The sequence below is a fragment of the Pelophylax lessonae genome, assembly GCF_965119305.1.
Source record: "Pelophylax lessonae genome assembly, chromosome: 4".
Lineage (NCBI taxonomy): Eukaryota > Metazoa > Chordata > Amphibia > Anura > Ranidae > Pelophylax > Pelophylax lessonae.
The window spans coordinates 12,288,805-12,314,698 of record NC_138771.1 but is presented as its reverse complement, the minus strand read 5'-3'; the positions used below and the strand labels follow the sequence as shown (position 1 = coordinate 12,314,698).

Below are 25,894 nucleotides of genomic sequence, written 5' to 3'. Positions count from 1 at the left end.
TCCTTACTTTAAGGAGTACCTTGAAAATGAAACCATGTGTAAATTTATACAATAAATGGCATACAGTTAAACAGGTAATATACATAGGAACAAAAAGGATGAACAGCCTCCTCTGTAGAGCTTTTTTTTTTGTGTTTTTTTTTTTTTGTTTGATTTAAATTTCCAATACTGTACTCTCTGAACAAGCTTACAAAATACAAACCTCTTTAAAAAATAAAATAAAAAAAAAGAAAGAAAAAAAGTGCCATCTCTTCTGTCTTCAGGCTCAGACATACACGAGACTTATGATCACTTGGTGACAAGAGTCTGACCCTTTGCTGACAAATAACCTAATTTGTGACACATTAAAATCAATCAAACTGTTCACAAAGGGGGAGGCCTCGTTCACACGGGCGTACTACTGCGTACAATCATGAGGGGGCAGTGTTTGCCTGCATTGGGATGCAAGGAACACCGTCTCATTCATGCCAATTGGGTCACAGCCGCTGCTCCAAATTTGACAGCCATGCACTGCACGGCCCTGAATGCTGTCAGTGTGGGGCCATGCACTCACTTGGCTGTCAAATTGGGAGCAGTGGCTGTGTCCATGCAGCTGCTTCATCTTATCTGATGCTGGAAGTCTCATTCGTGTCAATCGGGACACAGCAGCTGCCTTCAAACTGGCTGCATGGCCATGAATGCAGTCATCGTGAATTCAGGGCCGTGCACCCATAATACTGTCAAATTGGGAGCAACAGCCATGTCCATGCAGCCGCTGCGTCCCATCTGATGCTGGCAGCCTCATTCATCCCAACTGGAACACAGATATGCTGCTGATTCCAATTTGACAGCGGTGTGGCTGCAAGGCCCTGAATGCAGTCCATGTGCATTCAGGGGCGTGCACCCATAATACTGTCAAATTGGGAGCAACAGCCATGTCCATGCAGCCACTGCATCCAATCTGATGCTGGCAGCCTCATTCATCCCAACTGGAACACAGCAGCAGCACAGACAAAGCTGCTTATTCCAATTTGACAGTCATGTGGCTGCAAGGCCCTGAATGCGAAGTCAGTGTGCGTACAGGGCCGTGCACCCTCATGGCTATCAAACTGGGAGAAAAAAACCATGTCCATGCAGCCGCTGCATCCCATCTGATGCAAGCAGTCTCATTCATCCTAACTGGAACACAGCAGCTGCACAGACACAGCTGCGGATCCCAATTAGACAGCCGTGTGGCTCCAAGGCCCTGAATGCAGTCAGTGTGCGTACAGGGCCGTGCACCCTCATGGCTGTCAAATTGGGAGCATCGGCTGTGTCCATGCAGTAGCTGCATCCCATCTGATGCAGGCAGTCTTATTCATGTCAACTGGGAAACAGCGGCTGCATGGCCCTTGAATGCAGTCAGTGTGCGTACAGGCCGTGCATCCACATGGCTGTCAAATTGGGAGCAACAGCTGTGTCCATGCAGCCGCTACATCCCAATTGACATGAATGGGAGTGCCTAAATGGGGATTCAAGGAACACGTGCAGATCCCTGTGCAGGCAAACACGGCCCTCGCAGGGGTGTATTCTTTAGTATTGCCCTTGAGAACGAGGCCTTAATCTCATGCTACCATAGGACTGAAAAATCTCACTAGCAGCTGAGCTTTAAGGCCCCGCACACACAGGCATCCAAGTGCATTGACACAGATGTGCATCATGTTTGATGGATTTCAGCTCCGGAAGGGGAGCCATTGCTCACGCCCATGGTAAACACTGGTAGTTACACATGCACAGTGCAGGGCACCGGAAGGATAGCCATTGCTCCCTTCCATGGTAACCAATGGTAGTAACACATGTACAGTGCAGGGCACCAGAAAGATAGCCATTGCTCCTGCCCATGGTAAACACTGGTAGCTACACATGCACAGAGCAGTGCACCGGAAGGATAGCCATTGCTCCCCACCCATGGTAAACACCGATAGTTACCCATGCACAGCGCAGGGCACCGGAAAGGAAGGATAGCCATTGCTCGCTTCCATGGTAACCAATGGTAGTTACACATGTACAGTGCAGGGCACTGGAAGGAAAGCCATTGCTCCCACCCATGGTAAACACTGGTAGTTACACATGCACAGAGCAGGGCACCGGAAGGATAGCCATTGCTCCCGCCCATGGTAAACACCGTAGTTACACATGTACAGTGCAGGGCACCGGAAGGATAGCAATTGCCCCCTTTCATGGTAAACACTGGTAGCTACACAAGCACAGAGCAGTGCACCGGAAGGATAGCCATTGCTCCCTTCCATGGTAACCAATGGTAGTTACACATGTACAGTGCAGGGCACCGGCAGAAGAACCATTGCTCCCGCCCATGGTAAACACCGATAGTTACACATGCACAGTCAGTGCAGGGCACCAGAAGGATAGCCATTGCTCCCGCCCATAGTAAACACCTATAGTTACACATGCTCCCCTTCTGGTGCCCTGCACTGTGCCATTGCTCCTGCCCATGGTAAACACCGTAGTTACACATGCACAGAGCAGGACCCCGGAAGGATAGCCATTGCTCCCGCCCATGGTAAACACCGATAGTTAAAAAATGCACAGTGCAGGGTACCGGAAGGGGAGCCATTGCTCCCTTCTATGGTAAACAACGATAGTCACACATGCACAGTGCAGGGCACCGGAAGGGGAGTCATTGCTCCCTTCCATGGTAAACACTGGTAGTTACACATGCACAGTGCAGGGCATTGGAAGGATAGCCAATGCTCCCTTCCATGGTAACCAATAGTAGTTACACATGCACAGAGCAGGGCCCGGCACAACACACTTCAGTAAAGACAAAAACTGCAAAAAGAAAGACCATGGAAGAGATTAGCTAAAACCGGTGCACTCAGAAGCTGATTTGCTACCATGCATAGCTGCACCAGATTCTATTTTCAGCTTGTTCAGTTACGCTTCGGCAACAAAACTTGGAAGCCGACTGGTTTCTATGCAGAGCTGCACCAGATTTTGCATGCTCCAGTTTTAGTAAATAACCCCCCATGTGTTTGCCAAAGTGCAAGCCTGTGTATGTTCCCCATAGACGTGTGCAAACTAACCACCGACAATTATGAACCAATCTGTGTCTTATACGATGCCCTCAGTTGCCCGTGTGCACGGGGCCTTTAGGACTTGTACTCACGAGTGGTCTTAGCTGTGTGCACCCTCGGGTGTTGTGCGTCTGCTCTACAGACCACTGTTCTCTACCGGGAATGCAAGTGTCAAAAATTGCACTGACACTTCTTGGGAGACCAAATAGACTGACCTAAAATACTACAAAAAGCACTCGTCAATTGTCCAAGTGTCTTTCGTGCAACGACACTCGAGTTCTCTATAGAGAGCCATCTGTCTGCATAGCAGATACTTGTGCATACTGTACACAGGAGCCGCTTAGACACTCCGGCAGAGCCAGGCACAGTAAAGAGAATTCATGAATACAAGCCCTTGTCGCAGTGAGTGCATGGCTGAAACATTTACAAAATACACCCACTGGAAAAAAAAATAAAAAATTGGTGCCTCCTGTACTCAGCCCTCCGGTCCTACCTACCTGCAGGGACAGAGGAGCATCTCATACAAAAAAATAGCCACCCTTCTCATTAGCTGCGATGGTACCAGAGCTGTGAATGGGCAGGACAAGGGGAAGGCTATGTGTGTGCATATGTGTGAGTAAATATATATTATATATATGATGGTGTATGTGTGTATGGTAGTGTGGTTTGCCATGTCCTGACAGGCAGAGGGGGGAGAATGTGAGAACTGAATCCTGCTTGTTAGACCCCCCCCCCCTCTTTTCTGAAGCCAGGTACCACACCCCTGCTCTGTACACGTCTCCATTCTTCTCACACTCTTTACTTTGCTTTTTAAAAGCTTCAGGTCTTTAAAAAAAAAAAAAAATACTAGAATAGATTATTACAGATAAGATATAAAAGATATATGTGTATTTCTAAAATGGAGCTTACATGGACTGAACCATAAGAATTGATTTTCTCTTTGATGAAAAAAATAAAAATAAAATAAAAAAAACACATTATGCAAGCAAGAGGAAAAGGAACAGCCAAATATATCATACAAAATAAAAAGTAAAATGTGGCTACTAGAACAGATTGAAGCGACTGAAATACAAGGAATGGATAATGTATACTTCTACACTAATAAGGATCAATGTGTAGGAGGTTCCAATCCGATACCGGAGAGAAGCTCACACCGGGTGCGCACCATGACACGGATATAGGATGCAACCTGCAGCTCAGACAGTGGAGATTTCTCTTGGAGACTTTACAAATTCCTGGGAGGAGGCCGAGCTGCCCAGTGATGTGCCACCAAACCAGTCACAACACGTCACGGTGAAACCGTTCCTTTTTTTTTTTCATATATATATATAGATTTTTTTTTTTCAGACAGCAAAGTAAAGAAATGCCTTCAGCAGTTATGGCAAATGGTTGTGTACATGTATGCTTCAGTCCTTCCTTCTTCGCAGCTCCACTCCCTGCAGGCATTTCATTCATGTCCCCTGTAGTCCGGGGGGCTCCTGCAGGTGACCGCTGTCCTTTTCTAGTCTGGGGGCAAACAGTCATGCAAGCGAAATCTGTCTCTGATGTGGGGCCGCACATCCTCATTCTGTAAAAAGAATAATAAACCTTAAAGGCATGTGGAGAAAAAAGGTAACAACTTACACTAAGGCCCCTTTCACACTTGTGCGATGTTGTCCTGAGACTTGGGACTGCAAAGTCACACGACAAGTCGTACCCCCATGATTTACAATAAGTAGCGGTCATATCTGTGCGACTTCAAAGTAGTCCCTGCTAGGGCTGAACGATATTCGATTTTCACATCGACATCGTGCTGTGAGAGTGTGCGACAGTCACATCGCCGAAACATGCGATGGAAGACAGTGTGGAAGGCAGAGAAGTCGGGACTCAGTGAGTAGAAGAACACAGCCTGACATCCGTCCCCTGACATGTTCAGTCTGCCCTGCAGCTAGTTCTCCTGACTGAGCGGTGAGCAGCGTGCCGTGAGCAACGGCACAGCGAACCAATCACGCGTGCCTGCACACGTGATTGGTTCGCTATGCCGCTGCTCACTGCGTGATTGGTTCGCTGTGCCGCTGCTCACTGCGTGATTGGTCCGCTGTGCCGCTGCTCACGACGTGATTGGTCCGCTGTGCCGCTGCTCACTGCGTGATTGGATCGCTGTGCCGCTGCTCACTGCGTGATTGGTCCGCTGTGCCGCTGCTCACGACGTGATTGGTCCGCTGTGCCGCTGCTCACGACGTGATTGGTCCACTGTGCCGCTGCTCACGACGTGATTGGTCCACTGTGCCGCTGCTCACGACGTGATTGGTTCGCTGTGCCGCTGCTCACAACGTGATTGGTTCGCTGTGCTGCTGCTCACGGTGCCCTGCTCACAGTGAGGAGAACTAGCTGCAGGGCAGACTGAACATGTCAGGGGACGGATGTCAGGCTGTGTTCTTCTACTCACTGTGAGTCCCGACTTCTCTGCCTTCCACCACACTGTCTTCTTAACCTGTGATACTTCCCAGTTCCCTACATTAACCCTGGCCTGTATGGTACAATCAGAAGGCTGCACTACTTCCCTACATTAACCCTGTATGGTACAATCAGAAGGCTGCAGTACTGCCCTACATTAACATTAACCCTGTATGGTCAGAAGGCTGCATGTTCCGCGTAGTAGAACCGTATGATCACCATTCCTACACAGGGGAAAATGACAGGCGGCTTGTTTACATTAGCCGCCTGCCTTTCTCCCTCTCCACCCGACGATCGCGAGTGACCGGTGGACATCGGGTACGCCGGTCAAACACGCGGGGGGGGGGGGGGGGTCCGTGACCACACGGGCGCGCGCCTCTGGCGGCGCGCGCTCGCTCCCTAGACCCTCACAGGCTAGCGACGTAGCCCTACGTTACTCTGCCTGTGAGGGGCTGACTGCCGACGTAAATAGTCGTGCGGCGGTCGGCAAGTGGTTAATCTTGATGTACAGCCAAATTCATTAGAGGCCCTTCATACTCTGCTAGTCCAATGGGATAATACGTTTCAAAGCTACAGCTTCTTTGTCAAATCCATATTGGTAACAAAGCAAGAGTAAAAACCATGTGGGGGGAGGGAGGAGGTGGGAGCAAGTTTAATCCATCCCATTCATCCATGTTACCGTCATTTACCATTGTGCCATTATTAATACCCCTCGTCCATCAGTGCGCAGCACTCGCAGTACGCACAAATGTTCATCAGCAGATCGGCTTCTGTACAACCTTCCTGCCCCCTTACATGGACTGAAATTCGGCTGCTGAACCGGAAGCATTTCCATCCATGTGTGGCCGGCCTAAGACTGAAGACAGGTTTGCATCTCTTTCCTTAGCACAGACCAGACTCACCAGTTCTACAAGCTTCTCCAGGAACGGAACAAGCTTCAGCAGCTCCTTGTCGTTTTTATCCATAAACCAGCTCTCAATTGGAATTCCGTTTGAAAGCTGAAAGAAAAAAATAATTATTTTTCTGCTTCCATTGTTCTAAGGATGGACAGCTAGACGCGGCCATGTTGGTTTGTTTTCTCTCAATTTAGCAAATCCTGGAACACAACAAGAAGAACAACAATTCCACTAGCAGCTCAAAAACCTTCATGAACGGAAAAGTCGATCCTGGTACTGCAATGGGTCATGTGATCAGCAAGGCTGCACTGCTGAAATGGCGGAGCACTGTCTAGGCAGAACTTGCAGGCTGCCTGGATTTCTGATGTGAACGTCAGGAACGCCCAACGCAAGGGGGAAGGCTTGCACCGATGGCAACGCTCAATGCAAAGGGGGGGGCCACTGAAGCGAACGCCCGTCGGGAACGCACAGGAGCGGGGGGTTTTACTCTGACGGGAACGCCCAACCCAAAGGAGAAGCACTCTGACGGGAACGCCCAAAGCAAAGGTGGGGCCACTCCAACGGGAATGTCCAATGCAAAAGTGGGGGGGGGGGGCACTCTCACGGGAACGCACAAAGGAGCAGCACTGATGGGAACGCCCAACGCAAAGGAGCAGCACTCTGATGGGAATCCCCTATTGCAAGGGGGCATTCATATGGGGACACCATTTAAACCGACTAATGCTGTGAAAATTAGGGGGAACGCCCAACGCAAAGGGGGGGAGGTTAGGGGGCACTCTGACGGGAACGCCCAACGCAAAGGAGGGGGGGGGGGCCCCACTCTGACGGGAACGCCCAAAGCAAAGGGGGGGGGGCACTCTGACGGGAACGCCCAACGCAAGGGGGGGCCCACTCTGACGGGAACGCCCAACACAGGGGGGGGCACTCAGACGGGAACGCCCAACGCAAGGGGGGGGGGCACTCAGACGGGAACGCCCAACGCAAGGGGGGGGGCCACTCTGACGGGAACGCCCAACGCAAGGGGGGGGGGGGCTCACTCTGACGGGAACGCCCAACGCAAGGGGGGGCCCACTCTGACGGGAACGCCCAACGCAAGGGGGGGCCCACTCTGACGGGAACGCCCAACGCAAGGGGGGGCCCACTCTGACGGGAACGCCCAACGCAAGGGGGGGCCCACTCTGACGGGAACGCCCAACGCAAGGGGGGGCCCACTCTGACGGGAACGCCCAACGCAAGGGGGGGCCCACTCTGACGGGAACGCCCAACGCAAGGGGGGGCCCACTCTGACGGGAACGCCCAACGCAAGGGGGGGGGGCCCACTCTGACGGGAACGCCCAACGCAAGGGGGGGGGGGGCCCACTCTGACGGGAACGCCCAACGCAAGGGGGGGCCACTCTGACGGGAACGCCCAACGCAAGGGGGGGGGCCCACTCTGACGGGAACGCCCAACGCAAGAGGGGGGCCCACTCTGACGGGAACGCCCAACGCAAGAGGGGGCCACTCTGATGGGAACGCCCAAAGCAGGGAGGGTGGGGGGTGTTCAACTCTGACGGGAACGTCCAAAGAAGGGGGGGGGGAACTCTGACGGGAACGCCCAAAGCAAGGAGGGGCAACTCTGATGGGAACGCCCAAAGCAAGGGGGGGGATGGGGGGAGGCAGCAGCATCGGGAACGCTCGAAGCAGGGGGGGGGGGGGGGGGCGTCACCCACGGGAATGCCCAACGCAAGGTGGGGGCCGGCACCGACGGGAAAGCTCAACGCAAAGGAGCAGCACTGACAGAAACCCCCTAACGCAAAGGGGGCATTCTTGTGGGGATACCCTTTAAACTGACAATTATTATTGAAATGCTGTGGAAAATTGTACATCGCTTATTTTCTATTAGACATAAAATGACTATATAATAGGATTTGAGTCATAGTACAAACATGCGATTTGGGTTTCTGCTAGAAGAAAGTTTTACTGACCAGACCTTAAATTTCAGTGTAATACCCCTGGCCTAGGTTAAAGTGATCACTTGCTAATCATTGTCACACAGCTGAATGAGGGGGGGGGGGGGGGTGCCATCTAGTAGTGAGGCAGTCAAAACTACTGTTGGATTCTTTAATCATTTATTTCTGTAATCAAATTTGGATTAAATATAAAAAAGGATTTCATACAAGTAATGTAAAAACACATAGAAGAAGAACAGTATTAAGAGCTGTAAACATTTAAACATTTTTTTTTCCTCACCTGGTATGCAAAGGCTTGTGGTGAGTTATCAATGATGATTGTTTTAGAAAGATCCCTCCCCAGGATATTTAGATCTTTAATATAATTTCCTTGCACACATACGCAGTGCTCCCGGAACAGTCTGTGTCTAAGGAGAGAAGAAGAGGAGTGAGACAAGGAGAGAAGACGACAAGGAGAGAACAAGAGTCGTGAGACAAGGAGAGAAGAGGAGTGAGACAAGGAGAGTAGGAGCGGAGTGAGGGTGGGGAGAAGAGGAGAGAGAAGAGAGAGAGAGAGAGAGAGGAGTGAGGAGAAGAGGAGTGAGGGTGAGGAGAAGAGGAGTGAGGGTGAGGAGAAGAGGAGTGAGGGTGAGGAGAAGAGGAGTGAGGGTGAGGAGAAGAGGAGTGAGGGTGAGGAGAAGAGGAGTGAGGGTGAGGAGAAGAGGAGTGAGGGTGAGGAGAAGAGGAGTGAGGAGAAGAGGAGTGAGGGTGAGGAGAAGAGGAGTGAGGGTGAGGAGAAGAGGAGTGAGGGTGAGGAGAAGAGGAGTGAGGGTGAGGAGAAGAGGAGTGAGGGTGAGGAGAAGAGGAGTGAGGGTGAGGAGAAGAGGAGTGAGGGTGAGGAGAAGAGGAGTGAGGGTGAGGAGAAGAGGAGTGAGGGTGAGGAGAAGAGGAGTGAGGGTGAGGAGAAGAGGAGTGAGGGTGAGGAGAAGAGGAGTGAGAAGAAGAGGAGTGAGAAGAAGAGGAGTGAGAAGAAGAGGAGTGAGGGTGAGGAGAAGAGGAGTGAGGGCGAGGAGAAGAGAAGAGGAGTGAGGGCGAGGAGAAGAGAAGAGGAGTGAGGGCGAGGAGAAGAGAAGAGGAGTGAGGGCGAGGAGAAGAGAAGAGGAGTGAGGGCGAGGAGAAGAGAAGAGGAGTGAGGGCGAGGAGAAGAGAAGAGGAGTGAGGGCGAGGAGAAGAGAAGAGGAGTGAGGGCGAGGAGAAGAGAAGAGGAGTGAGGGCGAGGAGAAGAGAAGAGGAGTGAGGGCGAGGAGAAGAGAAGAGGAGTGAGGGCGAGGAGAAGAGAAGAGGAGTGAGGGCGAGGAGAAGAGAAGAGGAGTGAGGGCGAGGAGAAGAGAAGAGGAGTGAGGGCGAGGAGAAGAGAAGAGGAGTGAGGGCGAGGAGAAGAGAAGAGGAGTGAGGGTGAGGAGAAGAGGAGTGAGGGTGAGGAGAAGAGGGGTGAGGAGAGAGAGAGGGGTGAGGAGAGAGAGAGGGGTGAGGAGAGAGAGAGGGGTGAGGAGAGAGAGAGGGGTGAGGGGTGAGGTGAGGGTGAGGAGAGAGAGGAAGAGAAGAGGGGTGAGGAGAAGAGGGGTGAGGAGAAGAGGGGTGAGGAGAAGAGGGGTGAGGAGAAGAGGGGTGAGGAGAAGAGGGGTGAGGAGAAGAGGGGTGAGGAGAAGAGGGGTGAGGAGAAGAGGGGTGAGGAGAAGAGGGGTGAGGAGAAGAGGGGTGAGGAGAAGAGGGGTGAGGAGAAGAGGGGTGAGGAGAAGAGGGGTGAGGAGAAGAGGGGTGAAGGGTGAGGAGAGAGAGGAGGAGTGAGGGTGAGGAGAAGAGGAGGAGTGAGGGTGAGGAGAAGAGAAGGGGTGAGGGTGAGGAGAAGAGGAGAGAAGAGAAGGGGTGAGGGTGAGGAGAAGAGGAGAGAGAGGAGGGGTGAGGAGAAGAGGAGAGAGAGGAGGGTTGAGGAGAAGAGGAGAGAGAGGAGGGTTGAGGAGAAGAGGAGAGAGAGGAGGGTTGAGGAGAAGAGGAGAGATAGGAGGGTTGAGGAGAAGAGGAGAGAGAGGAGGGTTGAGGAGAAGAGGAGAGAGAGGAGGGTTGAGGAGAAGAGGAGAGAGAGGAGGGTTGAGGAGAAGAGGAGAGAGAGGAGGGTTGAGGAGAAGAGGAGAGGAGGGGTGAGGGTGAGGAGAAGAGGAGGGGTGAGGGTGAGGAGAAGAGAAGAGGAGGGTGAGGAGAAGAGAAGAGGAGGGGTGAGGTGAGCAGAGCGGAATATGGAGCAACAAACGGCTTCAGAGCGGCAGATATACGTGAACCAGTAATACCTCACTAGCCGTTTCTTGGGATCCAAAATGTTCAGTAATTTGTCTGCATAGACTTTCTTTGACGCCGTAAAAAGGATTATCTGCAAAATGAAGAGACCAATTATAGAAAAACCACTTCAATACCCGGCCAATTCTGACACTTCTCTTATACATGTAAAAATCTCCTTTATCTTGCTAGAATAATAATTAGAACTCTCAAACATTATATATATTTTTTTTTAGCAGAGACCCTATAGAATAAAATGATGGGGGTTGCAATTTTTTACATCCCACGTGGTGGTTTTCTTAACACTTGAATTAAAGTGGAGTTCCACCCTATTTTTGAACTTTACACCGTCCGTTAGATGAAAACATCCTGAAAAAAAATTGGATAATTATTTTTTGTTTCACTTATCTTATTTTTAATGAAAATTAACTTCCCTTCCTTCCACTTCCTCCTTATGCGGCCACGGCCCCCGACGTCACTTCCTCCTTTGAATTGACTCCTGGGAGTCAATGCGCCTGCACCGGTGTCCCTCATCACTTCCGGTGCAGGCGCATCATTCCCTGAATGAGAACAGCTTCTGGGCATGTGCAGAACCAGCTGCGGGATGACGCGCCTGCACCGGAAGTGACGAGCAGGGCATTCTGGGACACAGACATCCAGGAAGAGGAACACGAAGAGGGACGCTCCGGCTTCAGCTGCCCACACCGCAGATGGCAGCGCTGGACAAGACATTTTCAAGGTAAGTTTTTCTTCTTACAGGTTCACTAAGCAGGGGACAGTTCAGAGGCTAACGCTGCTTAAATGCACCAGCCCTGACTGTCCTAGGGGTATTTTTATAAAAAATGAAAATAAAATTTGGCCGGAACTCCGCTTTAATTTTATTTCACACCAACAATATAATACCCAGTTATTTGGTGTATAAAAGATGTTAGGCTGTGTAACTAGATACTGAACATGTCACTCTTTAAAATTGCGTCCAGCCGTGGAATGGCGACAAACTACGGTACTTAAAATCTTCCATGGGCGATACAATCACAGGGTACCAGATTAATGTTACACAGGAGGTCTGGTTCTAGAATTATTGCTCTCGCTCTGACGTTCACAGCAAAACCTCACAAGTGTGGTGCGGTCACCGTTTACATATGCCCGTGTTACTTACATGTGTTTGCATTTGCACGTAAGCACTGGGCGAAGGGGGAGCTTTAAATGTTTATTTTACCCATTTTCTTTTTTTTTTTTAAAGCGGAGTTCCGGGCACAGAAACCATTTTTCAATAAACATACCCCCGGGACAGTCAGGGCTAGTACATTCCACAATGGCTAGCCTCTGATCTGTCCCGGTTCGCACTTACCTGCAAGAAGAAATACTCACTTATAAAATTTCTTCTCCAGCGTTGCCACCTCTGTTGTGGGCAGCTGAAGCCAGCGCGATCCTCTTCTGTGTCTTCTTCTCCCAGAATGCGCCTGCACCGGCCCCTCTCGTCACTTCCAGTGCGGCGCTGCATTCCTCCACAGCTTCTGGGCATGCCCAGAAGCTGTTTAGCAGGGAATGCGGCGTCGCCCCGGAAGTGACGAGCGGGGCCGGTGCCGTCGCATTGATTACTGGGAGCGATGACGTTCAGCTCCCAGGAATCATCGCAAGATAGGAAGTGACGGCGGAGCCGCGGCTCAGAGGGAGGAAGTACACTGAGGTGAGTATTTTCAATCTGCAAATACAAGGTGAGTGAAAAAAAAAATGCCTAACTATCCAATTCCTTTTCAGGTGAAGGAGACCAAGCGGATGGGCACTTAAAAAAAAGGTCTATTTTGTGCCCGGAACTCCGCTTTAATACAGCTCAAAATTTTTATGTATTAAAGTGGTTGTTAAAAATGTTACTAAACCCAGATCCTGCAGTAACTTTTTTGGTCTCCTACCGCACACAGAACATAGAAATGCAATTATTTTAGTAAAACGCTGTGTCCGTCAATGATCATCAGAGAAATGGATTTTACGGTACATCAAAAATCCCATTTTCTCTTTCGTTCATTGACGGACACAGCTCCTGATATTCTTAACCATTGGGACGTCCCAAAGCAGTGTCAAACATGAGGGGTAGGAACAGGGAAAAATACAATCCCAAGGCTAAACATTAGCCAACCAGGAAAACAGCAGCTCAACCAAAACTGGAGCCCATCTGAAAAAAAACAATACACCCTCAAAGAGGAACAGGTCCTCTTTGCAGCCTGCAAAACCTTACGGCCAAAAGAAGCATCCACAGAAGTCAACACTTCCACTTTATAGAACTTTGTGAAAGTGAGCACCGACGACCAGGTGGCCGCCTTGCAAACCTGCGTCACTGGTGCCTGATGACAGAAAGCCCAGAAGGCACTGAGCGCCCGAGTAGAGTGTGCCTTGACAGGGGAAGGAGGAACCAAAACCCTGATGGAATAGACCTGAATCACCATCTGTCTGACTCTGATCCATCTGGAAATGGTCACAGAGGAAATGGACAACCTTTTCGAGGTTCATCCGTGAGCACAAAGTCTGACTTCCTAAAAGACTCCGTAGCTGCCAGGTACACCCCAATTGCCCGGAACACATCCAAGGTATACAAGGCAATTTCCTTTAGATGTTTAGGCCTGGGACATCGGGAAGGCAACACAATGTCTTCATTCAAATGAAAAACAGAGACAACCTTTGGCAAGAACTACGGAAAGGGGCGAAGAACAACCTTATCCCTGTGAAACACCAGGTAAGGTGAACGACAGGATAACACCACCAGTTCCGACACCCTGCATGCAGAGGTGATAGCCACCAAAAACCTATAAAAGTGCAGCGCCAGAAATACTTAATATATAAACAGGTGATAATGGTGTAATAAATATCAAAAGAGTCTACAATAAAGTCCATAAGTGTCCAAATAAAAGTGAAAAGAAGAAACTTCCAACAAGGTGGTAAAAAAACCAAAATGGTAAGAAAATCATAAACAAAATTCCTTCACAAAACACCGCTGTGCATATATCCCACCACCGGCTAGATTGGTCTCTCACCTCAGCCACAGACCCATGAAGGGTCAAAGATCGCATACATCAGCTGTAGCAACCTGGGGATTATCCTCTCCTAGCTCTCTCGGTCAGCCCAACATAGATCAATCAGGTGGGGATGGATGAAATCCAATCAAACTCAGAAATCGGTGTATATATAAAACAAAGGGGACATATATAGTGCTCTCCGTCTGAATACCAATGTCTTTATTAGATATAGTAAAAGGTACTCGCATTTAGCGGCACTCAGCGGTGCACGCAATGCAGACAGATACACATGCAGCTGGGACAAAGGGAATGTATGACGTCAGGTACACAGGCTCCGCCCCCTATATGCGTTACGTCTATGCACAGCGGTGTTTGTGAAGGAATTTTTTTTATGATTTTCTTACCATTTTGGTTTTTTTACCACCTTGTTGGAAGTTTCTTCTTTTCACTTTTATTTGGACACTTATGGACTTTATTGTAGACTCTTGATATTTATTACACCATTAATATAAACTGTTTATATATTATTGATTAAGTATTTCTGGCGCAGCACTTTTATAGGCATTTGCATATTATTTGTGAGGTGTTACACATTTTGTGTTTGCAGCCGGATTATTGCACTGATATTTGTATACTTATTTGCACCAGTATTAATTTGCTGTTTCAATTGTCTATATTATCTCTGTTTTTTTCACTAGTTGGTTGTGCTGATAATTTATTGATTATTATTATAGCCACCAAAAAGCCCACCTTCTGGGGCACCGTAAGCAGGGGAATATCCCGAAGATTCTCAAATGGAGGCTTCTGGAGAACCGAAAGCACCAAATTGAGATCCCAAGGCAGCAACGGAGCCCACACTGGAGGAATCAATGTCAGACACCTTGACGAAAGGTATGCACCAGGGAGTGTGTGGCCAAAGGCTGTTGGAAAACGACCGCCAAAGTCAACATCTGGCCCTTGATGGTACTCAAGGCCAGTTTCTGTTCAACCCCCCCGTTGAAGGAAGGTCAAGATCTGAGCCACAGAGAAGGAGAGGATGAATCCCAAGAGATTCACACCGTGCAATGTACGTCTTCCACGAACGATGGTAGATCTTCCTAGAAAGAGATTTGCTAGCTTTTAACAGGGTAGGAATCACAGAATCGGATAAACCTCTATCCTTCAGCACCTGGCGTTCAACAGTCAAGCAACTGAAGCCAGTGACTGTAAATCAGGATGGAAGATCGGTCATTGGGACAGCAGAGGAAGCTTCCAAGGAACGTCGGCGACCAGCCGCACCAGATCGGTGTCCCAAGCCCGGAGCCACTAAAATGACCGGAATCCCTTCTGCCTCGATCCTGCGGAGAAGACTTGGCAGAAGCTTGAGGATGGAAGGCGTAAATCAAACGATACTGACCCCCATGGGGCCACCAGCACAGCGTGTCTGTGGAATTCGCCAGAGGATCCCTTGACCGAACCACAAACTTGTGCACCCGTTAAGCCGAGACGCCAGCAGATCCACCTCGGGGGTGCTCCACCGGAGACACAGTTGATGAAACACCTCTGGATGAAGAGATCACTCCCCTTGGTCCAAGGCCTGCCGACTGAGGTAATCTGCCTGCCAATTTTCCACCCCGGGAAACTGTAGGACGGAGAGGGCTGGAAGGAACCGCTCTGCCCATCTTAAAATGCCGGCTACCTCCAGAGTCGCCAGGACACTTCTTGTGCCCTCTTGGTGATTGACATAAGCCGCGGCCGTGGCATTGTTCAAATAAATGTGCACTGGACAACACTGAAGACGATCCGTCCAATGGTCCAGACACAGTCTGATCGCTCGGAGTTCCATTGATCGGTAGTCTAGACTCATCCAGCGTCCAGATTCCCTGAGCAGAATGCTTGCCGAGGAGGCCTCCCCAGCCGGACAGGCTGGCATCAGTGGTGACCACTGTCCAATACAAGGGGAGGAAGGATTTGCCCAGGCGAAGCGCCGGAGAACGAAGCCACCATATCAGGGAATCCATTGTTCCCTGACTGATTGTCCAGAGACTGCGGAGTCTTGTCCCATTTGGTCAGAATATCCTGTTGCAGGGACCTCGTTTGGAACTGTGCAAACTGAACCACCTCGAAGGTAGATACCATCAGGCCCAGCACCCGCATGCAAGTCCGGAGGAGTGACCATCTGCTGGACAGCAGGAGATGAATTGCAGCCTGCAATTTCTGGAGTTTGTCCAAAGGAAGGAGCACTCTGGCTAAGGCCGAGTCCAGAGTCAGACCCAGATAGTCCAGCTTCGTAGACGAAACCAGAGCAGACTTCTGAAAATTCCGAATCCAGCTGAATGGCCGCAGAGTTCGCATTGTGATCTCCAGGTTTTCCACCAAAGCAGAAGGAGACTAGTTTGCAGGAGACCGTCCAAGTAGCCCAGTACTGCAATCCCCCGTTGGCATAACAAGGCTAGCACCGTGGCTAACACTTATAAAGACCCGAGGAGCAGAAGCGAGACCAAAGGGTAGATCCACAGGATTGCACGCACTTTGCCTTTCTTCCTGGGGACTGAACAGGTTTGAGTAAAACCCCTGAAAACATCAGGACAATCACCGCTTGAAGTAACAGGTCTTGTACTGCCCCAAACAGGTTCTGCAAGCGGTCCAGGGACAGGCGCAAGTTGGAAGGAAAGAACCTTACCGGGGGAGACCAGAGCGAAACTCGATCTTGTAGCCGGACCGAATTACTTTGTGGACCCACTTGTTTTGCACCAGGGCTCTCGGCTTGCCAGACCAGGTTTGTTTGGATCCTCCAGAGGAGGCCCTAAAAGTCCTCGTCAGTCAACTCTGAGGGACGAAAAAACGTCTTATTAGCCGAGAAGGAAGGCCCACGTCTACGACAAGGTTCCTTGCCTTTAATAGCCTGCGGAAGAAAAGTAGAGACAATTCAGTCAAAATAGATAGGAAAGGAAACACCTTTGCCACTCTGAATGGCTTGTGAGTGCCAAAGGGCTACTGCGCCTCTGTCGCAGCTGCGTCCTCCATCTTCAGGGTCTCACGCACAGATACAATCATCACACCTTTTCGTGCGTGGTTGCAGACGTGGAGAATCATCCTCACTATCAGAGGATTCCAGGCACGAGGTTGCATACCCATCAGGGCGACCCATCTCCATGGCGGCCGAATCAGATTCAGGATTAGATGAGACAGATGAGGCAGGGGAAGGTAAGGGTGCTTTTTGCCAGCCTGTCGCCTGAAAGCCACCTCCACCCGGGACACAAAGGACTCCAGGACCGCCGTCAGTGCATTGATGATCAGAACCCAGAGGGCCCCGCAGCCTCAGAGAGGGGGGTCAGGTGGGGAGATGTGCGCCAAAACTCCATGAGTCACCATGGGGACCCCACAAAAAATTTAAAAACACTGCAAAGGGACAGCCCCCACCTCGCCGGCAGCATCACCCGGTCACCAGGCACAAGCACCAAGCAATCCTCAGCAGAGAGGTAAAGGACCCCACCAGACTCACCACCCAGCAGAAACAGGCACCTGCAGCCACCAGGAGAATCTGCACTACATGTGCGGCGATCAGGGAGTAAAAGGATCCAGGAGTCAGCACCAGGGGATGAGGAGGGACTCCCACCAATGAAATCGCCGCCCACAGGGCTCCACTGTCATAGCCAGCCTGCTAATTTCAATGGAAACCACAGCAAAATGGCCGGACTACACAAACATGTCCGCCATATATAGAAACACAGGCTACAACAAAATGGCGGCACCACGATGGGACAGGAGACCCAGGCAGAGCAGCAGCAGGAGGCAGCAGGAGGGCATCCCCTCCCACTAGCTGGGATAACGGCTGAGTGGTTGCTGCGGTTGTGATCTCCAGAAAGCCAACCGCCGGCTCTAAAGAGACGGTACCAGGGTGATGCCCCTAGCTGCAGGCATCACCCTGGTATAACCACTTCAAGTCGACGTACAGGTTTGCGGGAAGTTGTTAAGATAGATATATCTACCCCAATTTTATTTCAGCTTCTCTCCCTAGCCTCCAGAATGAACCTAAAAACGAAATTTATGGACATTTCTGAACATGATACCAGGCAGATGTAAATGAAACCAGAGAACTCTGCTTAATCAAGCCTGAGAAGACTTGACACAGGTGAAAAACCTTTATAAAGATGCATACAGACAGTAATTGCTGACCTCGCCTTCAGTAGATGCTAGTTCCCTGGCTGTCACGTTGATCTATTCCAGGGGTGCTCAACCTTTTGAAGAGCCAGGGCCACTTAAGTGATTTGGTAACCGGTCGAGGGCCACAACGAAATGAATGGTTCAGAATTTTAAATAGCATAACGAACATTTTCCTTCCGCAGCCACTAAATGCGAGCAGGGGGGAGAGAAGGAGGAGGAGAACCCAACTTTCAGCGGTTGTAGGAGGAAAATGGAGAGGATCAGTTTCTGTACATGCTGCCCCTTCTGTCCAAGTGTAAAACAGAATGTAACAGGGAGGCTGCACGGACCCCCTGGTTCATGGGGCAGGATCACCACTGCAACCCTTGACGCTACACCAGTGGTTGGGGTTGTGTGGTAAAAACACGCCTCAACTATGGGATTTTACCACTGCCCAAATCGCAAATAAAAACAAGCCTTGTCCTAAGGGCTGCTTTCACATTGAAGCGCTGCGGTTTACCTGCACTGCAGTGCACCTGCAGCTTTCCTGCCCGTTAGCTGCGATTTGCCATAGACTTCTATTATATCTTGGGGGTGTGGTGCACTTTCTAAATGCACACCAAAACTGCAGGATATAACAGAAGTGCGCTTCCTTGGTTTGCGGTTAAGGGCCACAGGTTGAGCATCCCTGATAAAAACAATGCAGATTGAGTGCACACATGTGCACAAATGTCACGGGGCACTACAGTGCTCATCCACTAGAAGCTGGTTGCATTTTTGCACACGCACATAGATGGTCCACTGGTCTCCGCCAGCTCCCAAATTCTCGGAAAAGACTGTCAGTTCATCTATGCATGCGTTAGTGGAACTTGTGCATGCTTGCTCCCAAACCCTGCTCCGTGTGTCCATAAGACATACAAAGCAGGGCTCAGCCCCACCCCCAGTCACTAGCTCTGAGCCAGTGAGGAGGGAGAGAGCCTTGGCTCTCTTGCACATTGCTGGATCGAGATTGGGCTCAGATATTTATTTAGGGTGCTGGGGGGAGCTACGTGCGGAAGGTTTTTTTTACTTTACTGCATAGGATGCAATAAGGTAAAACAACCTTCTGTCTTTACAACCACTTTAAACTAATGCAATAGATTATATATCAGGAAAGCCTACTGAATTAAAGATGTGTCCTTGACCCTTTCACAAAGTTTGATGGGAAAGCCAGGATAACAACCCAGCAATTGCTGTATTAGCGAACAAGAAAAAAAATATACACAGATCAAAATAATTTTTCATGATTCTATTTTCTTTAGGTTAACAAATCCCTAAAAAGTCAGAAATATTTAAAATTGGATCTATGCTCTCTGGGTACGACTTTTTTTTCGGGCTATAAACTTACCTCATAGATCTGAGACATACGTTCTAAGAACTCGCGAAAGAAAGGCCGTAATCGCACATACACCTAGAAGAAGAAAAGAGCAGAGCTGAAACTTCTCCATGTAAATGGGTATTTAGCGGTCAAACTGCTTCAAATCTCAGCAAGTGCTTAAAGTGGAAGTTAAGGTAAAACCTAACAAACTCTAAACATAAACCCAGCCCCATTCTAAGCCTAATCCATCTAACCCTGTAAAGAAAAGATCACTGCACCTACCCATTCTGAAGCTGCTCTGGTCAGGTCCGGTCCCAGGCTCAGCAGCAGCTTATGTGTGCAGGAGAGGGAGCAGACAACGGAAACCCAATAGTAAAGCGCCGTACACACGCACAGATTGTTGGCCGTAAATTGTTGGCCAACGTCCGATCTGCCGATTGTTGGCTTGTTAGTATGATGCTTCTGACAACCAACTGCAAATTTTCGGCCGAAAAAAATCTGGTGTGCAGGCTATAAAATTTTTGTTGGCCAACAAAGAACGGCCGATTGTTCCTCAGTCAGTACAGATTTCGGCAGACAAAAATCAGATGAGCAAGACTGGGCATGCTCAGAGAAGAAAAAACACACAGAAAGTCAACCATCACATGACATCACTTCTGAAGTTGGTTTTTGTTGGCCAACAAAAGTCCAATGCAAGTCTAGAGCACATTTCAACCAACAAACAACACTGGACAAAAGACAGCCGATCAGTTGGCCAACAATCTGTGCGTGTGTACGGGGCTTTAGTCTATAGGTGACGTCACTTCCCAGTCGTTGTCAGCTTTCTCCTGAACACAGAGGGCGCCACTGTAGACTGGACCAGATTGGCTTCAGAATAGAGTACAGAGATCTTTTCTTTACAGGGTTAGATGGACAAGGCTTAGAATTGGGGTGACAGCAGGTTTAGAGTTAGTTTTGCCTTTACTTCCACTTCTAAGTAGAACTAAATGCAAAAATATTTTTTCAATTTTGAGTAAGGGAGGGTTATAACCCCTGTGTGGTTTTTGCCATCTGCATCCCCATTGGGAGATTTCTGTTCACTTCCTAAAAAACAAGGGATCCCTGGTATTCACCAAAACTAGTGACCCCATTGGAAGATTTCCCCTCTATTACTGTTCTGGTGACAACCCAAAATTTGGGATTTTCTTTCACTTTCGGTGATATTGGTCACCTGGACAATAATAGAGAGGGGGCGAATCTCCTTAACAGGCGAAAACCGCAACAAAAACCTGACTGGTGTTCTAATCCCTCTCCACCTTAACAAAAAACAAAAAGTTATAAAAGATCGGCCCACTCCAAGCCTGCAGTACCAGTCTCATTCAGGTACCATCGCACACTGTATTCAAACATATTATAAGGTAAATGAAAGACAGACTTCAGCTCAGATCCCAGCTCATCAGTCAATCCCCTATGACATGTTTCACCCACATTAAATGCACGATGACAAGGGGAGGGGGTCGCACCTTCCCTTCTACACGGGGCCCAGGCCCAATAAGTTCAACAGGGGGGTCCAGAGCAGCAGAAGTAGACGCAATCACTCCCTTTGTTTACGCTTCTGTTTGTGAATGAATAGGGGGCGTCTGTACTGTGCTTTCTGTTCATTCACTCTGCAGCTGAGGATACAGAGAAAGGATTGAGGAATCTGGGTCCTCAACCTCTTTCTCAAAAGCGAGACACTGGGTGTCCGTTTAGACTCACCAACCCCCACAGGACTGTTCAATAAAATGTAAATAAAAAAAAAAAAAATTGTAAATAAAAACCATAACTAAGGTGGTTCTAAAGGCAGAAGGTTTTTTTATCTTAATGCATAGAATAAAATCCTTCTATGTGCAGCAGCCCCCCTCCTATTTACCTGAGCCCCATCTCAATCCAGCAATGTTCCATAAGAGCCTCGGCTGTCTGGGACTCTCCCTCTTTGCTGGCTGAGAAAGCAGCGCGCACCATTGGCTCCCGCTGCTGTCAGTCTGTGAGCCAATGAGGAGAGAGGGGGTGGGGCCGAGCCACAGCTCTGTGTCGGAATGGACACACAGAGCAGCAGCTCGACTCGGGTGACCCCACAACAAGCTGATTGCTGTGTGGGCAATGGGCAGGAGGGAGGAGCCAGGAGCATCAGCAAGGGACCCGAGAAGAGGAGGATCTGGACTGCTCTGTGCAAAACCAATGCACACAGTTGGTATGACATTTGTTTTTTTTTAACCTGTTGGCGCAGAGCGCACGGAAATATGCAGCCTCAACTTGGTGCCGTGTGGCTGCATATTTGCAAGTAATAGTGCCAATAGAGCTGTGCAGAGAGTGTGCGCCATGTGCGCCCCTGGCATAGTGACTGGCAGCTAATGGAAACTGCAAGCAGCGTTCAGTTTTCCGATCATGTGACCGGCGTGACAACAAATTATGGCCGTCACACAGCCAAAAGCACCGCATAACGCCATTCTAAAAGCCCTGAAAGGGGCGGTGGAAGCCGGTGCTTAGGCGTTAAACCAAAAATTAAAAAAAACAACAACTTTAATATCACTTTAGGGGCTCGTTTTCACAGGTATTCTGGTTGCATAAATGGTTGGTTTCGTTTGGTCGGAGCCGCTTGGCTCAATGTTCCTGTCCGCTATGCTCAACGGGGCAACATGATTTTTACAGCAGCCCTGATTAAGCCCAATGTGGATGAAACATGTCAGAGGGACATGAAAGATGGGCTGGGAACTGAGCTGAAGTTTGTCTACCATTTACTATACATTGTTAATACAGTGTGCGGCGGTACCTGTATGCCTAAAAAATAAGTTGCCTTTCGATATATTTTTTTTTTTAATTTGGATCCATCATTTCTAAAGCAAATCCTGAAAAAAAAAAAACAATCCAAACCCAGGCAACCCAACACTTCATACCTGGTAAATGACATCTTGGAACAGTACAGGGAACGTAAGTGCAGCATCTTCCAGTTCGTTTAAGCTGCAATGCACCAATGTTTCGTCCTGCAATAATAAAAAAAAAAAAAAAAAAAAGGAAATTCGGTCATCCCCAAAAACCAAAATGAGAAGGAAAAGGCAGGAAATAGAGGCAAATAAGTTACCAAGTCTAGGACAAGGGAGAACTCCGGGGTACTCCTGGTTTTCAGAGGCAGCGCTGGCTTCCTGTTAAGTTGTTCTTCAGTCAATGGTGGGACGTGTTTAATGAAATAATATCTGCATAAAGAAATCAGCAAATTGACAATAATCAATACATTCTTGGCAAGAACCATTGACAAGTTCACATAGAACACACACAGAATTTTACCTATTAGATTTTAAAATTAAAAGCTCATCCAGACATCCTTAAACCACATGACCTCCAGAAGATTTACTGCCCCCCTTCATCACCAGGCCATTTTTTGCGATACGGCACTGCGTTACTTTAACTGACAATTGCTTGGTAATGCGACACTGTACCCAAATAAAATTTGCCACTTTTTCCCCCACAAATAGAGCTTTCTTTTGGTGGTATTTGACCACTTTTTTTTTTGCGCTATAAACAAAAAAAGACAGACAATTATGAAAATAAAAAAAGAAAAACAATATTTTTTACTTTCTGCTATAAAACATCCAATAAAAAAAAAAAAAAAAATCTAATTTCTTCATACAATTTAGGCCAATATGTGATCTGCTACATATTTTTGGTAAAAAAATCCCAATAAGCGTACATTGATTGGTTTACACGAACGTTATAGCGTCTACAAACTACGGGATTATTTAGGGAATTTTTATTTATTTCAATTTTTTTTTTTTTTTTACTAATGGCGGTGATCAGTGATTTGTACAGGGGCTGAGATATTGCGGCAGACAATGGGAAACTGACACTTTGTGGGAACCAGTGACACCAATACATTATTCAGTTCTACAAATATGAAGTTACTTTACTAATGACACTGGCTGGGAAGGGGTTAAACCTCTACAGCAACCAAACGGTTAACTGTGTGCCTAGCCAGTGTTTTTGTGTGCATTGCTTCCATTAGGGGGAAGAGATGGATTCTATTTGAACACAAAATACATCCCTTCCCTCCTGTCAGAACAGGGATCTGCCTTGTTTACATTGGCAGATGCCCGTTCTGTATAGTTAACCGTGGATCGGCAGGAGCTGGAGGACATAGTGTGCCCGGCACCCACAGATCGGCTTCTGCTGTGAATATTCACCGCTGGCAGCACGCACCCCCTGCAGGCGGAAGTGCAGAATCACGTATATACAGGTGCATCACAAAAAATTCTGAATATCATCAAAAAGTGAATTATTTTCAGTAATTCAATTCAAAAAGTGAAACTCATTATATAGAGCAGGGGGTCTTCAAACTATGGCCCTCCAGTTGTTCAGGAACTACAATTCCCATCATGCCTAGTCCCGTCTGTGAATGTCAGAGTTTTACAATGCCTCATGGGACGTGTAGTTTGAGGATCCCTGATATAGAGGTTACACACAGAGTGATAGATTTCAAGCATTTCTTTTTTAATTTTGATGATTATGGCTTACAGCGAGTGACACCCCAAAATTCAGTATCTCAGAAAATCAGAATATTACAGAAGACCAATAAAAAAAAAAAAAAAAAATAAAAAAAAGGTGTTTTTTAATACAGAAATGTTGTCTTAGTGAAAAGTCTGTCCATGTACAGTATAGGATGCACTCAATACTTGGTTGGGGCTCATTTTGCATGAATTACTGCATCAATGCGGCGTGGCATGGAGGCGATCAGCCTGTGGCACTGCTGAGATGTTATGGAAGCCCAGGTTGCTTTGATAGCGGCTGCATTGTTGGGTCTGGTGTAGGGTTGCCACCTCATCCCTTTAAAACAGAACACATATTAATTACACAGGTTCTGTGGCTGATTAAGGTGGTAATTAAACTCACTTGGAGCCTTCTCTGCATTAAATTAGCCCCAGAACCCGTGTAATTAATTTGTGTTCTGTTTTAAAGGGATGAGGTGGCAACTCTAGTCTTGTGCCTCTCATCTTCCTCCTGACAATACCCCACAGATTCTCTATGGGGTTTAGGTCAGGCGAGTTTGCTGGCCAATCAAGCACAGTGATACCATGATCATGTGACCAGGAATTGGTAGTTTTGGCAGTGTGGGCGGTGCCAAGTCCTGCTGGAAAATGAAATCCACATCTCCATAAAGCTGGTCAGCAGAGGGAAGCATGAAGAGCTCTAGAATTCCCTGCTAGAGGGCTACGCTGACTGTGGACTTGATAAAGAGTTGATATGGAATCTGCTGGACCAACACCAGCAGATGACACGGCTCCCCAAATCATCACTGACTGTGGAAAATGTTGCATTTCATTTGGAAACGAAGGTCCCAGAGTCTGGAGGAGGAGTGGAGAGGCACAGAATCCAAGTTGCATGAGGTCCAGTGTGAAGTTTCCACAGTCAGTGATGATTTGGGGAGCCGTGTCATCTGCTGGTGTTGGCCCACTGTGTTTTATCAAGTCCAAAGTCAGTGCAGCCCTCTAGCAGGAAATTCCAGATCATGTCATGCTTCCCTCTGCTGACCGGCTTCATGGAGATGCCAATTTCATTTTCCAGTAGGACTTGGCACCGCCCACACTGCCAAAACTACCAATACCTGGTCACATGATCATGGTATCACTCTGCTTGATTGGCCAGCAAACTCGCCTGACCTAAACTCCATAGAGAATCTGTGGGTTGTCGTCAATAGAAAGATGAGACACCAGACCCAACAATACAGATGAGCTGAAGGCCGATATCAAAGCAACCTGGGCTTCCATAACACCTCAGCAGTGCCACAGGCTGATCGCCTCCATGCCACGCCGCATTGATGCAGTAGTTCATGCAAAAGGAGCTCCAACCAAGTATTGAGTGCATCCTATACTGTACATGGACAGACTTTTCACAAAGACAACATTTCTGTATTATAAATCCTTTATTTTTATTGGTCTTCTGTAGTTTTCTAATTTTCTGAGATACTGAATTTTGGGGTGTCACTCGCTGTAAGCCATAATCAAACTTAAAAGAAATGCTTGAAATATATCACTCTGTGTGTAACGCATCTATATAAAATATAGGGGTTTCACTTTTTGAAGTGAAGAGTAGGGCGATAAGGGGGGGGTCAGGTGAGAGGGGTCAGGTGGGGGGGGGGGGGGGGGGAGTCAGGTGAGGGGGGAGAGCATTGCAGAAGGCTTTAAGGTATCTCTCTAGCTTAGGGTAAGTAGTAGAATGACCACAGACAGACTAGAAGTTTGGATTTTTTTTTTCACACTGCAGGTGAACAGTCTGTTCATATCCAGTATATCTTCATAGCAAAAATCCAAATCAGTTGGGGACATTTCCCCAGTTTGTTGAGCAGGACTGGAGGCAAGCAGGGATGCACGGATATATTGGCCGAAAAATGGGGTTATCGGCATTTTGCCGATAAAAATAAAAAAATTGCAGATAATGGCTGCCCAAAAATATGCCAATAATGGGCAAAAATACATTCATATTCTGTTAATTTCATGATAATTAAAAAGTGGAATATAATACAAATATATATAATATATTTTATTTTAAAACTGTCCATTTCGATTTTCGGATAAGTGCATCCTGCATTTTCGGTTTTGGTCCAGAGTTCTCATTTCGGTGCACCACTAAGGAGCAAGTGCACTCTTCATAGATATGCAAATATAAAAATAAAGCATTAAAAATGGTTGTAAACCTCTAAAATGAAAAATGAACAAAGCATATGCGTCTATAGCGGGTGTCGGGAAGA

General features: G+C 48.2%; 1 protein-coding gene across 1 annotated transcript in view; it reads right to left on the bottom strand.

The window, feature by feature from the left end:
* Positions 1-4,379: 4,379 nt before the first annotated feature.
* LOC309552195 (CTD small phosphatase-like protein 2) overlaps positions 4,380-25,894 on the bottom strand; it is a 100,154-nt gene continuing 78,639 nt past the window's right edge. The window contains exons 7-13 of the mRNA XM_082253020.1: positions 22,238-22,349; positions 22,053-22,139; positions 19,168-19,230; positions 10,659-10,738; positions 8,615-8,741; positions 6,392-6,487; positions 4,380-4,620 (exon numbers count right to left, since the gene is read on the bottom strand). Of these exons, the coding sequence (XP_082109146.1) occupies positions 4,555-4,620; positions 6,392-6,487; positions 8,615-8,741; positions 10,659-10,738; positions 19,168-19,230; positions 22,053-22,139; positions 22,238-22,349 (631 nt within the window). The 3' untranslated portion in view covers positions 4,380-4,554. The remainder of the gene's footprint in view (positions 4,621-6,391; positions 6,488-8,614; positions 8,742-10,658; positions 10,739-19,167; positions 19,231-22,052; positions 22,140-22,237; positions 22,350-25,894) is intronic.